This window comes from Drosophila virilis, chromosome 5 (genome assembly GCF_030788295.1).
Source record: "Drosophila virilis strain 15010-1051.87 chromosome 5, Dvir_AGI_RSII-ME, whole genome shotgun sequence".
NCBI classification, from domain to species: domain Eukaryota; kingdom Metazoa; phylum Arthropoda; class Insecta; order Diptera; family Drosophilidae; genus Drosophila; species Drosophila virilis.
In genome coordinates, this window is record NC_091547.1 from 10,353,977 (window position 1) to 10,368,170 (window position 14,194).

At 38.6% G+C, this 14,194-nt stretch overlaps 4 protein-coding genes across 5 annotated transcripts; 3 read left to right on the forward strand and 1 right to left on the reverse strand.

Annotated features, from left to right (window-relative positions):
• Window positions 1–73: 73 nt before the first annotated feature.
• antr (antares) lies at window positions 74–2,149 on the forward strand. Its single transcript, XM_002050466.4, has 3 exons — window positions 74–238; window positions 295–686; window positions 1,189–2,149. The coding sequence occupies exons 1-3, from the start codon at window positions 113–115 to the stop codon at window positions 1,682–1,684; spliced, it is 1,014 nt and encodes a 337-aa protein (XP_002050502.1). The 5' UTR covers window positions 74–112; the 3' UTR covers window positions 1,685–2,149.
• A 102-nt stretch (window positions 2,150–2,251) lies between these two features.
• LOC6625970 (antigen 5 like allergen Cul n 1) lies at window positions 2,252–3,463 on the forward strand. 2 transcript variants are annotated; one of them, XM_015173697.3, is made up of 3 exons: window positions 2,252–2,467; window positions 2,530–2,969; window positions 3,058–3,463. In XM_015173697.3, the coding sequence occupies exons 1-3, from the start codon at window positions 2,318–2,320 to the stop codon at window positions 3,371–3,373; spliced, it is 906 nt and encodes a 301-aa protein (XP_015029183.1). In that variant the 5' UTR covers window positions 2,252–2,317; the 3' UTR covers window positions 3,374–3,463. The 2 variants fall into 2 exon arrangements, with proteins under 2 accessions (XP_015029183.1, XP_002050501.2); XM_002050465.4 differs by having other exon boundaries at window positions 2,294–2,467; window positions 3,079–3,463.
• A 1,154-nt stretch (window positions 3,464–4,617) lies between these two features.
• Window positions 4,618–6,850, reverse strand: Or49b (Odorant receptor 49b). Its single transcript, XM_002050464.2, has 6 exons — window positions 6,404–6,850; window positions 5,567–5,837; window positions 5,415–5,514; window positions 5,254–5,355; window positions 5,090–5,197; window positions 4,618–5,020 (listed from the first exon to the last, which is right to left on the reverse strand). The coding sequence occupies exons 1-6, from the start codon at window positions 6,834–6,836 to the stop codon at window positions 4,919–4,921; spliced, it is 1,116 nt and encodes a 371-aa protein (XP_002050500.1). The 5' UTR covers window positions 6,837–6,850; the 3' UTR covers window positions 4,618–4,918.
• A 1,513-nt stretch (window positions 6,851–8,363) lies between these two features.
• Cyp9h1 (Cytochrome P450 9h1) lies at window positions 8,364–13,744 on the forward strand. The gene is made up of 6 exons (XM_002050463.4): window positions 8,364–9,092; window positions 9,149–9,818; window positions 9,888–10,057; window positions 11,617–12,354; window positions 12,416–13,067; window positions 13,144–13,744. Exons 1-6 carry the CDS (start codon window positions 8,379–8,381, stop codon window positions 13,326–13,328), a joined length of 3,129 nt encoding a protein of 1,042 aa, XP_002050499.3. The 5' UTR covers window positions 8,364–8,378; the 3' UTR covers window positions 13,329–13,744.
• Window positions 13,745–14,194: the final 450 nt, after the last annotated feature.

Sequence of the window (14,194 nt, forward strand, 5' to 3'; positions counted from 1 at the left end):
GATGTTAAATCCTTTGGTCACGCCCCTGTCAAGCCAATATAAAATAAAACAGCTCATAAGGTTTAAGTTTTAATATTCATTGCCACGTCGGCGCAAGAAGCTGTCCAATAAAATGAAATACAATTTGCTGCTGCCATCGATGTTGCTGCTGATGCTCGATCTGGCTATCGGGGATGATTGTGACATGCAGCAATATTGCCCGTCAGACACCATCCATGTGGCCTGCCTAAACAAAAAGGTAAATGCTGGTCAGAGCTGTCTGTTAGCGGACATTACTTCCAAACGATATTTCAGACAATTGGCAAAGAATGCGGAGCTCTGACACATGAAATCATACCAGTGAACGGTGCTCTGAGACAGAACCTGCTCCAGCATGTGAATATGATGCGCAATATGATGGCCAGCGGGCTGTTTAACCTGAAGGCGGCAGCCCGTATGCCGGTCCTGTCTTGGGATAGTTATCTGGAAAATACCACGCATATGTTGACGTATCACTGCAGCCATTCCAAGTTATGTTCGAATTCGGATACGTACAATTTTGTCTCGACGGTCCTGTTTTCGGGCACCATAAAACGGTCGGCTAAGCTATCCAAAGAAATGACTCGAGTTTTTCTGGCCCTGTGGTTTAATGACCTGCTGGGCTGCACCATGAATGCCAATCACGTAATTGTACCAAGGATCGAGGGGTAAGTACACATTTATATAGTTCAATATAATGTAAATCAAGCGAACCTCTACTTAACATTAGCTCAAAAAGTCCATTGCGAATAGTCATACCAGTTACTTCGATAGTTGATAGTAGCAAATATCGATTTGATCGATAAATAATGCTTATGAATAATTTAATCGATCGATCGTAGAGTGCGTGAAATCGATATTTACAATGGGCAAATTCAAATTGCGAGAGTTTCTTTAATTTATTTTTAAACTAAGGTTTTTTTTTTAAATAATAAATAAAACAAATAAGAATGTATTTTATAATACATGTATATTTGTTATTTATTTTAGTTCCTATTCAAAATTGATTAGATAATGATGGACTTCATTTAATTTAATTAATTTATTTATGCTTATTAAAATACGTATGTTTATGAGTTATGCTTATATCATATGCAACTCTTTTTAAAACTCAAAGTATTCATATACTAAATTTATTGAAGTTTTAAATACTATACAATTTACTCACAGTTCCTGCGTGGGCCACTATATACCTCTGATACAGGATTATGGCGATCGCATTGGCTGTGCGATACGCTTGTCATATGATGCAAAAAATAAAAAAACCGCCCAGGCAAATCTCATCTGCAATCTATCTCGCGCCAATGTGAATGGTATGCCGCACTATGAGGTCGACGAGGTGCCCGGAAGTCGTTGCACCGCTGGAAGGGATCGCATATACCAATTTTTGTGCAGTGCGGAAGAAGTGGTCGATCATAATTTTGTGCCGCCACAGCCACCACCTGCAACAGCCGCACCATGTCAGAAAGTAAATTATATGGAGGATGAGAAAACCGATCCGCTGGAAATGTTGGCCGCAGAAAAAAAATTGAAGGAGCTAAGAGAAAAGGAATATGTAGAAGAAAAGCCAAAGGAGCCGAAAAATGAAGAAGACCAAAAAGAGGAAGGTGGAGCTATGGAGGAAGTTAAAGAAAGTGAGAAAAAGGAAGAAGCGGGTGAAAATTAGGTTAGCATATGTGGAAGAAATAGAAGAAATTGGCAAATGGGAAGAAAGTTAAGCGAAAGAAGGAATACTGTGTGCATATGAAAGAAAATATATAAAGAATTGAAAAAGAAAAAAGTTTAATATAATCAAAAGGAATATGAATAGTAGATGAGCATATGGAAGAAAATGAAAGAGCTTGAGAAATAGCAAGAAGTTAAGCGTAAGAAAAATTAAAGCTACAGGTGAAAATAAAAGTTTAACGATAAAAGAATAAAGGTGAGCATATGGAAGAAAATAAATAAACCAGAGAAATTGACAGAAGTTAGGAAAGCATCATAAAAAGGGTAGAGTTACGTGTGAAAGATATTAGAGAAGTTGAGAAAAGAAGCGATGCATTAAAACAACAAGTAAAGAGAGAAATAGAGCATAATAAAAAGCATAAAATAGTAACAAATAAATCTGATATGTTAGTAGGGTACAAATATACGAACTGACATATCATTTAATTAAGTGGGCTGGCCATGACCAATACGTGGGGTACGTGGCCAATCGGCTGGGCGGGGGCGGGGCTGGTCAGATAGCCACGCTTTGGCGACAAATCGATTGGCGAACCAACTCTATAAGAGACTGTGCGTTGCTGCCAGAGCCGACCAAATGGGCAGCGTAAGCGAAATGTTGTGCATTAACTGGCTGCTGGCAGCGCTGTGGCAGCTGTGCTTTTGGCCAAGCATATTGGCCTTTGACTACTGTGATCCTGTGCTGTGTCCGGGGCCCGAGAAGCACATTGCCTGCCACAATTTTGGCGTAAGTTGTTGCGCACTTAATCTGCGCTGTCAACATACTTACCGTCTGGGCACAATTTACAGGAGCTGGCGGAGAGCTGCAGCCCAGATGCACATGTGGTGCGCATTACCAAAGCTAGGCGCAACATGATTCTCAACGAGCTGAACGAATATCGCGATCGGATTGCGCGCGGAGATCTGATGGGCTTCAATCCGGCCACGCGCATGGCCACGCTGCAATGGGATCCGGAGCTGGCCAGCTTTGCGGAGCTGAATGTGAAGCGTTGCGCTCTGGTTAATGATCATTGCCGCAACAGCGATCAGTTTCGCAATGTCGCCCAGGTTGTGGCCGAGGGCGGCTGGCAGGGTACGCCAAGTGGTGGCGGAAATGCTGGCGCCACAGATTCACCCGTTGAATACCACACCGAGGACGAGGTGATCAAGGCCACGTTGGAGCAAATGTTTGCCGAATACAAGGAGTGCAGCATGCGCGATATTATTGCATACAGTCCGCCCACTAACAGGTAAGCCACTGTTGCTTTATCTCTACGTGCACACATGGGCCGGCATACAGCTGTTGCTTCTGTCGTTGTTGCTGTTTGAATCTCAAAGAATTTTGCATTTACGGGTTAGCAAGTGCATTGCGTACTTCACACAACTGGTACGGGACAGCACCACCCACGTGGGCTGCGGCATACTACGGCAGACGCGCAACACCAGCAACAATGCCGGCCAATCGCTGGTCAGCACGCATCAGTATATGACCTGCAACTTTGTCCGGGGCAACGATGTGAATGCGCCGGTTTATAAGAGCGGCGATAGGCCGGCAACCGAATGCCGCACCGGACGCAATCCGGCCTTCATCAATCTGTGCTCCATCAACGAGATCTATGACAGCAGTGGTATAGTAGGCTTCAGTTTTTACTAAGTGTCTTTAATATGGTTAAAATCAAATACAATTCAAATGCGTCACGAATAATAAACCTTGATTTACTGCATGCTGAGGACCTAAACTAAATATTATTGAAACATTTTTTAATAGATTTGTTGACTAAATATTAAATAGCCCTTTTTGAATTCAAAAACATTTAAATGAAAATATAATTAAATATATTTTTGTTTAGATATTTTAATTGCCAGAAGATGTGGAAATAGTTTGAATCTTAAAGAAAAGAAATATTTTATTAAAAAGAAGAAATTTGCTAGACTTTTTTTATACCCTGAACCCATTAAAAATGGGTATAAGAGTATATTGTACTTGTGCAAAATACAAATGTATGTAACAGGCAGAAGGAAGCATCTCCGACCCCATAAAGTATATATATTCTTGATCAGCACCAATAGTCGAGTCGATCTAAACATGTCCGTCTGTCTGTCCGTCCGTCTGTCCGTCTGTATGAATGCAAGGATCTCAGAACCTATAAGAGCTAGAGACTTAAAAATACTTACTCTTACTCTTACTTGTTTAAAATTCTTTTTGGTCCTTTTCTAAAATCTAATTATTTTAAATTGAAATGTATTCGACTGTTGCTTTTCCCTGTTGCAGCTGCTGACAGTTTATTTATTTATTTTTTTATTTTTGTTATTTTCTGCTGGCACCTACAAGTGCTCTGCTGGCGCAGGTGGTGCTGGGGCATGCCACTCAAAGTCAGAGTGTGGTGCAAAGTTTGCCGACAATTCAGCATCGCGTTCAGCGTTGACAACTTCAGCAAACATTTTTTATCGCTCTCTTGCCACACCTACTAAAATTTTATGCGTTCTTTTTTTTTTTTTTTTGCTATCAGGTTGAGAGAGGTAAAAAATAAAATTAAAAAAAAAAATGCAAACGTCGCATGAACTGTGCGACAACCGCAAATGATGCGCAACAAAATGTGTGAGCAGTTGTTTTTATTGAAATAAATAAAATAAACAAAAAATTAATAACAAAAGTGTTTGGGAAATTAAATGTTTTTTTCCATATAATAAAACACGCTTTTTACAGCCATTAATTTAATTAAATCAAAGCTGTTTTGTTAGTTTTATTTATTTATTAAAAACAATGCATCACTTAAATATTTATTATGTGTGAACAGTTTGATATTTCTTGATATTGCATACAATTGATAATATTAAAGAATTAATATTTATTATATTTTTAAAGTAATCAATTATAAAAAATTGATTTTACTCTGTTTTATATTTGTTTAAATAGTGTAAGGTGCTCGCTAATGAAAACATTTATTTTCGTTTATATACTTATTTTTTTCGTCAAACGTGTCGTATGCGTAATTCAAGTTTTAATCATACTTCTAACTATCGGCACACGTATCGTATGCGCAATTTCTAATTTAAAATTTTCGATCTCGTGCTTAAAAGTGGACACTAATGAAAAAATTGTTTTATATTAGTATACTTATATTTTGCGGCGCACGTGTCGTATGCGTAATGTCTATTGTTTTTTTTTTTTCAAAAAATTGTTTTTCAGCAATGAACTTTAACCGTAAATACGTTTAAGTACCGTGAAAAATGTGTAAGATGTATTTAGTAAATTCTGAAATAGCTCCAATGTAATGGGTCGTATATTGCCGAGGAGTATCTGCATTAGTCAAGTATTCAAGTTAATTCAATGCAGTAGTCAAGTATTTATGTTATCTAAGTGTCTCACCGATGCTGGCCGCTGAGCACGCAACATCATAAATTGTATATCTTTGCGCAGTGATAGATCAAAGGTAAACCAATCGGCTTCAAACGCGGCCCCGGCAATGGCCAAGTTCTGAAATATATATTAAAATCAAGCATAAAGCAGCGAGGACCAAGGCAAAGGCTCACCTGCTCCCTTAGCTCATTGGCATACCAATAAAGGGCCAATATCTGGGCGAGTATCATGTTTATGTACGCACTCACAATGGCCACCTGTGCCGTGGTGTCCATCTAGAGAAAGCACAAAAGGCTGCCAAGAGTCTGTGCAACAACCTTTGAGATACACTTACCAATATGAGCATAAAGAGCAATGCGCAGAGCAGCGCACCGAAGGCCAAAAACTCCACGAGAAATATATATGTAGTCAGCTTATTGATGGTCTGCACATAACTAGATCAATTTTGTTCAGTACCACAAGACCATACACATTTCTAAAGCTTACTCTATGATCCGCTGATGATAGATAATGCATTCGATTATTTCCTGCGAGAGCTGCTGCCTGCTGAGGGGTCTGCGGCTCAGACAACGCAAACGATGCTGCAGCGATTTGCACATCACAATGCCAAACATGATGAAGGCCACACAGAGACTGGTGTAGGGTATGTACATGCAGCAGCCCATCGGTATGATGAGCACTTGCAAGACGAACCAAATTTGATAGGTGGGCGTGGCATACTCATTCACGCCCGGTATTTTGCTGCCAAAGGGCATAACTGCAAGCACACACAAAGCAATTACATTTGCCAGACCCTATGACATTACGTGAAAGTGGCTCTTAAGTTTTTGAATGGGTGCAAGCAAAGCTTTGAGGCAAGTGGATGTGCATTTGGCACAGGTTTTCGATTAAAGTCATTGCATAAATAAACAGGCCTTTCTGGCTATTTTTTTGGCTTTTTTTCAAATGAAATTGGACCATTAACAAAATGGCTAATATCGTGAATATCAGTTAAGTTCTGTCCGAGTTATGGGAAAGGAAAATTGAAATAAATGTAACCCTTTTTATTTGAAAGCCCAAAAGTTGTTGAGAAACTTTGAAGTTTGAACTGAAATTAAAATTGCAAGTGCTTTAAAAGCTTTACGTTTTTGCGATTTATCCAAAGTTGCATTAGTAAGCTTTAATATTTTTGAGATGCTTTTAGAGATGCTTTAAAGCTTGCAACATTTTAAAGCCTTAGCTATTTATTATTATTCACAGCGCACTTAAGGTTTTTAGTTGTCTAAGTTTTAATTCAAGCACTTGCCTGCACTTTTAGGCACTTTTAAGTAACTCATAGCTCACCTCTCTCATTGAAACTAATCGGATATAGACAAAGGCCAATGCAGGTGAGCAGGCCAAGGAATAGATTGCCGCGTGCCATAAGCTGACCCTGCCGATTGAGCTGGACCAAGAGTCGCTCAATATAATTATCCTTCACACGTTCCAGCTCATGGTAGTAGGCTCTCACATTGTCAATCAGCTGGATATAGCTCTCCTGATCGAACAGCAGCAAACAGGCCCGCAATATGGTATTTATCCAAAGCACCAGCATATAGGAGTTGCGTATAATGCCCGTGATGCCCTCGTTGGTGCTGAACATATATAGCAGCTGGGTGAGCACATGGACGATGCTCAGCGTGATGCAGAAATAGCGTTTCATATTTTTATCGTAGAGCAGCGCCCAGAAGCGCAGGATGCGTACGTTCATGTAAATGAATTGTATATCCTCAAGCATATTTGGTGCTCAACTATTTGTGCCCGACTGCGGACAGGTAACTTTTATAGGCTCGCCTGGAGGTATGCCGTAATTATTATAATTTTTGCTTGACTCATGCCACGCCTTGCAAGCGCTCCCAAGCGCCATTTCTGTTGCAATTTTCTTCATTTTCATATTCAGCACCCAGTGCTAGTTTGCTTAAAGAGGGTATTTTAAATTTTGAATATTATTTGTAACAGTTAACGAAATCCCATGAGATATATACCATATAAATATGAAAATCTATTCGGTATAAATCAACAGAAGAGTGGACAAGCCTTGTTTATCTGTCAGCCTATCTTTCTGTCTCTTGACAATTTGAAGGAACTCTTCAATATCAAAAACTTTCTTCGTAGCTTCTACAGACTTTAAGGGAAGATAGCACGTATGTGAGTGAGTGGGTCCTGGGTACAGGGTACAGGGCATCTGTAAGTCGTACACACCTGTTATACGTTTGCATATATCTATTTTTTACAATTGCCCAAATTACTGCACATGATGATTTTGCATTTTATTTGATTCCCAATGGCCGCAATTTTTTTTCTTTTTTTTTTTTTTTGTATTTAATTTGATTTGAATTACGTATTTTTTTTATCGATTACCCAAACTGAACTGAACAGCTGCAAAAGAGTTTAGCATATAGAAATTGATATTTATGTGCATTTTGTTACAGTTGAAATTAGTTGAGTGCATTTTACATCATTTTCAGCTCATAAATGCCAGTCAGGTAATTTTATTATAATTCTTTATGTAATTACCGTTGAGTCATCAGCCGGGCTGATAATTTGTTATCGTTTTTGATAATAACTAAAGAAAAACAGTTCATTTAATGTGTTAATGCAAATATTGAGCACATTTATGCGTATTTATTTATTTACGCTGCAATCAGCGAAATTTCATTATCTAGTTTATTAGTTAAACTTAAACAGTATTGTTGCCAAAGCCAGTGCGCAAATATGTCAGCAGGTTGATTTTTAGATACACTTCAATCGTGTTAAATACAAAAATATTATATAAAAGAAAAAATAAAAACAAACCGCTTGACAAGTTAAATGTTCCGAATACCATAAAATAAATTCTATTAAAAATTCAAATAAAAACAATTTCCTAATCTGAAAAATAAATACATATATATATATGTTTTAAATGAAAATTAATCGAAATCGAATTAACAAGAAAAGTTTGATAAATATATTAAAATTATATTATCAAATTTTATAATAGTTGAATATGGAGCTTACATTTAATCTGCGCTCTAAGCCCAGATATTGAGCTGTTTAAACGATGAACTCTTTATAAAGATATTTTAATTTTGAAATTTTGAAATTCCAACCCGAAAGAGATTTTGGCATGCCCAATAAATAGTTATACAAACTTTTCCACAGGCTTCAGCAATTATCTTTTATTTACAAACAGATTAAATATACAAAAATCCTGATTATATGCGACATCTATATCCAATTTAGTCAGACAGATGAGTTCAGTTTTGATCGAACACTTGATCAGTAATCAGCAACAAAAATGGTGCTCATTATTTTGACCTTTTTGCTGGTTTTATGCGTGCTGCTCTATAAAATATCCATGGCGCCGTATAAGACGTTCAGGGAACGCGGCATTGTCCACGATACGCCAAAGCCGCTAATAGGAAACATAAATTTGTTGGTTTTGCTGGGACGAGCGCCGTTTCTGAAATTGCTCGTCGATCGGTATATAGAGCTGAAGGATCACAAGATCTATGGCTTCTACAATATGCGTGAGCCGTTCTTTGTGCTGCGCGATGTGGAGCTAATCAAGCGCGTGGGCATACAGGACTTTGAGCATTTCATTAATCATCGCCCCATGATACCCGAGGCGGGCGCATCGATGTTCACGAAGAGCCTGAAGGAGCTCAAGGACGACAAGTGGCGGGAAATGCGCAACACACTGACACCATCATTTACCAGCAGCAAGCTGAAGGCCATGTTCGAGCTGATTAACGAGTGCAGCGTGGAGGGTGTGCGTTACATTGAGGAGGAGCTGCTGAAGGCGAATACCGGCGAGATCGAGCTGGAAATGAAGGATTACTTTGGACGCTTCGCCAATGATGTGATTGCCTCGGCGGCGTTTGGCATTAAGGTCAACTCTTTTGTGGATAAAAAGAATCAGTTTTATACGCTTGGAAAATCGGTGGCACATTTTTCATATCTCGTCATGTTGAAGGTTATGCTGTATGGCATAATGCCCAGTGTGATGAAGGTAAATCATATTTATAAGTATTAAAATTATAATAATACAATTAACAATTCGTTTAGGCTCTGCGCATTAAGCTCTTTAATGCCAAGAAAATCGATTACTTTAACAGTCTCGTATTCGATGCCATGAAATATCGCACCGAACATAATATAATACGACCCGATATGATACATTTGCTGATGGAGGCCAAGCGTCAATTTCAGCAAAATGGCATACCGGAGCACTCGACGGAGCACGCGGAATTCAACGATGAGGATCTGTTGGCGCAGTGTCTATTATTTTTCTTTGTGGGCTTTGAAATAATGTCAGCGAGTCTCTGCTTTCTCACCTACGAGCTCTGCCAGAATCCTGCGGTTCAAGCGAAACTATATGAAGAGATTCTATCGGTGGGACAGGAGCTGCAGGGCAAACCGCTCAACTATAATATGCTGTCCAAGATGAAGTATATGGATTTGGTGATATCGGAGTTGTTGCGCCTGTGGCCGCCTGCCTTTAGTCTGGATCGTGTGTGCGGCAAGGATATTGATATGTTCGATGAGAACAGAGAATTGCTGGCCAAGTTCAGGAAGGGCGACGTTGTTGTAATACCCATTATAGCAATGCAGCGTGATCCTGACAACTTTCCGGAACCCGAACTATTCAAGCCCGAGCGTTTCTTGGAGGAAAACAAAGGCAACATCAAGCCGTTTACGTATCTGCCCTTTGGCCTGGGACCGCGCAGCTGTATAGGTAGGCTTTTTTTCTAGGCTTAAATTTATAAAATTTTCAAATTTTCCATTCATGCAAAACGCTTTTCAGGCAATAGAATGGCACTGATGGAGGTGAAATCCATAATCTATCATCTAGTGAGTAAATTTGAATTGGTGCCAGCCGAGAAAACGGTCCAGAATATGATGCAGAGCCTGAAGGGTTTCAATATGCAGCCCAAGCAAAAGTTTTGGATTAAATTGGTGCCCCGAGAAGCTGCCTGAATGCATATGCAACCTTTCGCCTGAACCTACAAACTATATTATCTATAAATAAACTAGATAAGATTGCAAAAAAAAAAAATTAACGATAAATTCAATTGATAAGGGCTCAATGTCCATGGACTACAATTTGTTGAATTCATTAATTAATATCAAAAAAATTGAAAAAAATTGACATTTCCACATCAGTAACAATGAATCATTGTCATTTGGTATTAAAATTGTGACTCATTAATGGGCTTAAATTGGTCTAATATTACTTTCATTCACAGCCTTTTTACTTTTACTTAACTTAACTAAGCCGTTCTACGTACTATTTGACTAAACATTAAACAAAAGTAAAGTAAAATAATAATAATATTATTCATATATATATATATATATATATATATATATATTCAAGTGCTATTCTTACTGATATCATATCATGCCATTCAGTACATTTAAACATTAACTGATAACAATTTTTTGCAATACAATTTGTTTTGTTTGTTGTTCAAATGCTTATCTCTATATACCCTAGCGAAAAGTGTTCTAGTTTTTGTAAGGAATTAAGTTAGTTCTAGTAAATCAAGAAGACTTTGCGAACGTATTTATGCGAATATTCCCCGACCCGACAAATATTAGAGATTACTTCCGTCTGGAAGCACATTGCGAGTTCGTTTGTTTATATCTATGCCAAATTCTAAAAAAAAAACTTTGGCGCAGATTTTTTGTTTATTTTGTGCGATGTATATATTTAGGTATCCGTATAGCATAAAGATCTGACAGAAATATTATCAGCCAAAACTGTGGAGCTATACAAAAAGATACATTATCATATGCGAGTATATAATATATATGAGAGTATTCAATATTCGAGCAGTGCTCGAAAGGTTAATTGATTTTTTATAGCTAGGCGTACGAAAAAACTATTGGACAGGTAAATTGCTGAAATACTCTACAATTAAATTGATAAAACGAATTTTATTTGATTTATAAGAGATTTTTGTGTAATATCTTGATTTGTGGGGTTGCAATAATAATAATAATAATAATAATAATACTTCCAATAATACTAATAACAATAGTAATGCTAATGAACAAAATTTGAATAATAATATAAAAATATTAAAAATAATAAAATAACTAATATTGGTAAAAATAATGATAATAATTAAAATGCAATTATTAATAGCTCTAATAATAACATTAATATTAAAATTAATAATAATAACAAATTAATAATATTAATAATAATTGTATCAAATTTTGAGAGAACCCCCGACAAACCAGTTGAGTAATTGATTATGCTCTAAGGTTGAGTCGAAACGTTTCTGGCTTGTTCGCGAGGGAGAGAGAGAGAGACGAGAGGGACGAGAGCAGTAGATTAAATAACAGCAAGAGAGCGTGAGAAATGTTATGTATTCGAATTTATAGAGAGAGCCGCGGTAAACAATAACATATGTATATGTATATGTATATAGAGAGAACGATGAGGTCATATAAGAACTGCTATGTTATTATTGACAATTCAGTAACATTTGAGAGCTGGAAGCGCTCAGTTGAATGCTTGAAAGAAAACATATCTAAAAAAAAAAGGTAGAAAAATGTTCTTAATTATATTTACACTCGTGATCGTATTGCTCGCGCTGCTCTACAAATGGTCGGTGGCCAATTACCAGATCTTCGAGCAGCGGGGTGTGCCCTATGCGAAGCCCACCCCGCTGCTGGGCAACATTGGACTGAAGGAACTGTTTGGTGCGGCGCCCCACTTCAGCAGGCAAATCCAAGAGCATCGCGAATTTCGTGACTCGAAAGTTTATGGCTTTTTCTTTCTGCGTGATCCGATATTTGTGGTGCGTGATCTCGAGCTGATCAAGACTGTGGGCATCAAGGAGTTCGATCATTTCCCAAATCATGTTGGCACCGAGCAAATTAAGACGCTGCTGTCCAAGAGTCTGCTCAGGCTAAAGGATCGCGAATGGCGGGAAATGCGTTATATATTATCGCCCACCTTTACCGGCATCAAAATGCGTGCCATGTACGAGCTGATCAATGTATGCAGTGAGGTGGGCGTGGCATATATTGAACAGCAGCTGAAAGAGTCGCCGAGCGATGGCATCGAACTGGAAATGAAGGATTATTTTACGCGTTTCACCAACGATGTCATCGCCTCGGCTGCGTTTGGCATCAAGGTCAACTCGTTCGAGGAGAAGGACAACAAATTCTTTCAAATTGGTCAGACTGTGACCAAGGTCAAGACTGTGGTCGTGCTCAAGGCGATACTTTACACTTTTATACCCAGATTAATGAAGGTCTGCATGGCATAATATACTTAACTCAATTCCACATTTTACTCGATTTTCCCTCGCACAGGCTTTGCGAGTCAGCATTCTGGATGAGACGACTGTCAATTATTTTAGATCCCTGGTTTTCGATGCCATCAAATATCGTGTGGAGCACAAGATAATACGACCCGATATGATTCATTTGCTGATGGAGGCGCAACGCAAGGCTAACGATGCCGATTCGGGCAAGAAGTTCTCGGATGACGATCTGCTGGCCCAGTGTCTGCTCTTCTTCGCCGCGGGCTTCGAGACGGTTTCCACCTGTCTCTGCTTTTTCACCTATGAACTGTGCATGAATCCGGCGGTGCAAAAGCAGCTCTACAACGAAATCCAGAGTGTGGAGCAACAATTGCAGGGTAAACCCCTGGACTATGACACACTAATGCACATGAAGTACATGGACATGGTCGTATCGGAAGTATTACGCAAATGGCCGCCGGCATCGAGAACCGATCGCGGCTGCAATGCAGATATCGATTTACGGGATGAAAACAATCAAGTTGTGGTCTCTCTGAAGCAGGGCGATCGCATATTTATACCCATTATGGGCTTACATTATGATCCCGAGCATTTCCCAGAGCCCGAAGAGTTTAGGCCGGAACGCTTTTCGGACGAAAACAAACATGAAATTAAGCAATTCACGTATCTGCCATTCGGCGTGGGACCACGTAACTGCATTGGTTTGTAACCTAAAACATACTCTCATTGGATAAGCCGATTTCTATATGGGATTTATCTTGTTTTTTTTTTTCGCAGGCAATCGTATGGCTCTCATGGAGGTCAAGTCTATGATATATCATTTGCTGTCCAAGTTCGAGCTGTTGCCAGCCCAGAAAACTACCAAGGACATGATGGGCGACATACTGGGCTTCCAGATGGTGCCCAAGAATAAGTTCTGGATCAAGTATGTGGCCAGAAAAACTGATAAGAACAGCAACTAAGCTCTTTGCAGCAGGTGCAACAAATAAATGTGACAGATTTGTTTGCAATGGAGCCTCATTTCCAGTTCTTTGCTCCTGCTTTGGCTACACTTTTAGCTAATTAATCATTTTGCATTCTAATTAAAACTTTAGTCTATGTGCAGAGTTCAAAGTTGAGTCTCTCGCTCAAATGCAGTGCATTAATCAAGCTAAAGACAGACAGGAAATTGCATTGTTCGGCTCTTGTGCTGCATTTAATTAATTATTTAATTTTTGTATACTGACTTTTTTTTTTCCTAAATTTATGCAAATGCTTCAAAAACAAATTTCCTTGGAATTTCTAAATGTTTTGAACTGCATTTAATTGCAGCTTATCAAAAAAAAAATTGTACTTATACTAATTTAGGAGCTTGTTACAAAAGGAGTTGTTACCAAATTATATTATTCAATAATATACTTATTAATAGAAATATTTGTTTATCACCTGCATTTAGCGCTAGTGCAGAGCGTTTATCCGGAACGTGGTGGATAATACTGGCAAATAACATTGAGTAATTCTGGCTACTCAATGTTAGTGGATAAAACAATGCTGTTTTTGATCCCGTTTCATACTGCAGACGGCAGAAAGAGTGCGAGCATTGTAGATGCTGTGAGGGATAGTTTAAATGCACGCTGAGCTCACGTCATTGGTTGAAATGCTTTTGATTCCGTTATCTTAGAACATAATGAGCGAACATTGTGGATGACGGATAGTGTCATAGTCGGCTTAGCGCAGCGTCGCATTTAGTTTGTGCGCGTCTGCCTAATTGATCGCATGTGCTATGCGCGTGCGTATGTAAAATGGTTTTGTAAAAAGTATAATTAACAAGTTTGGAGCTCAACGCATT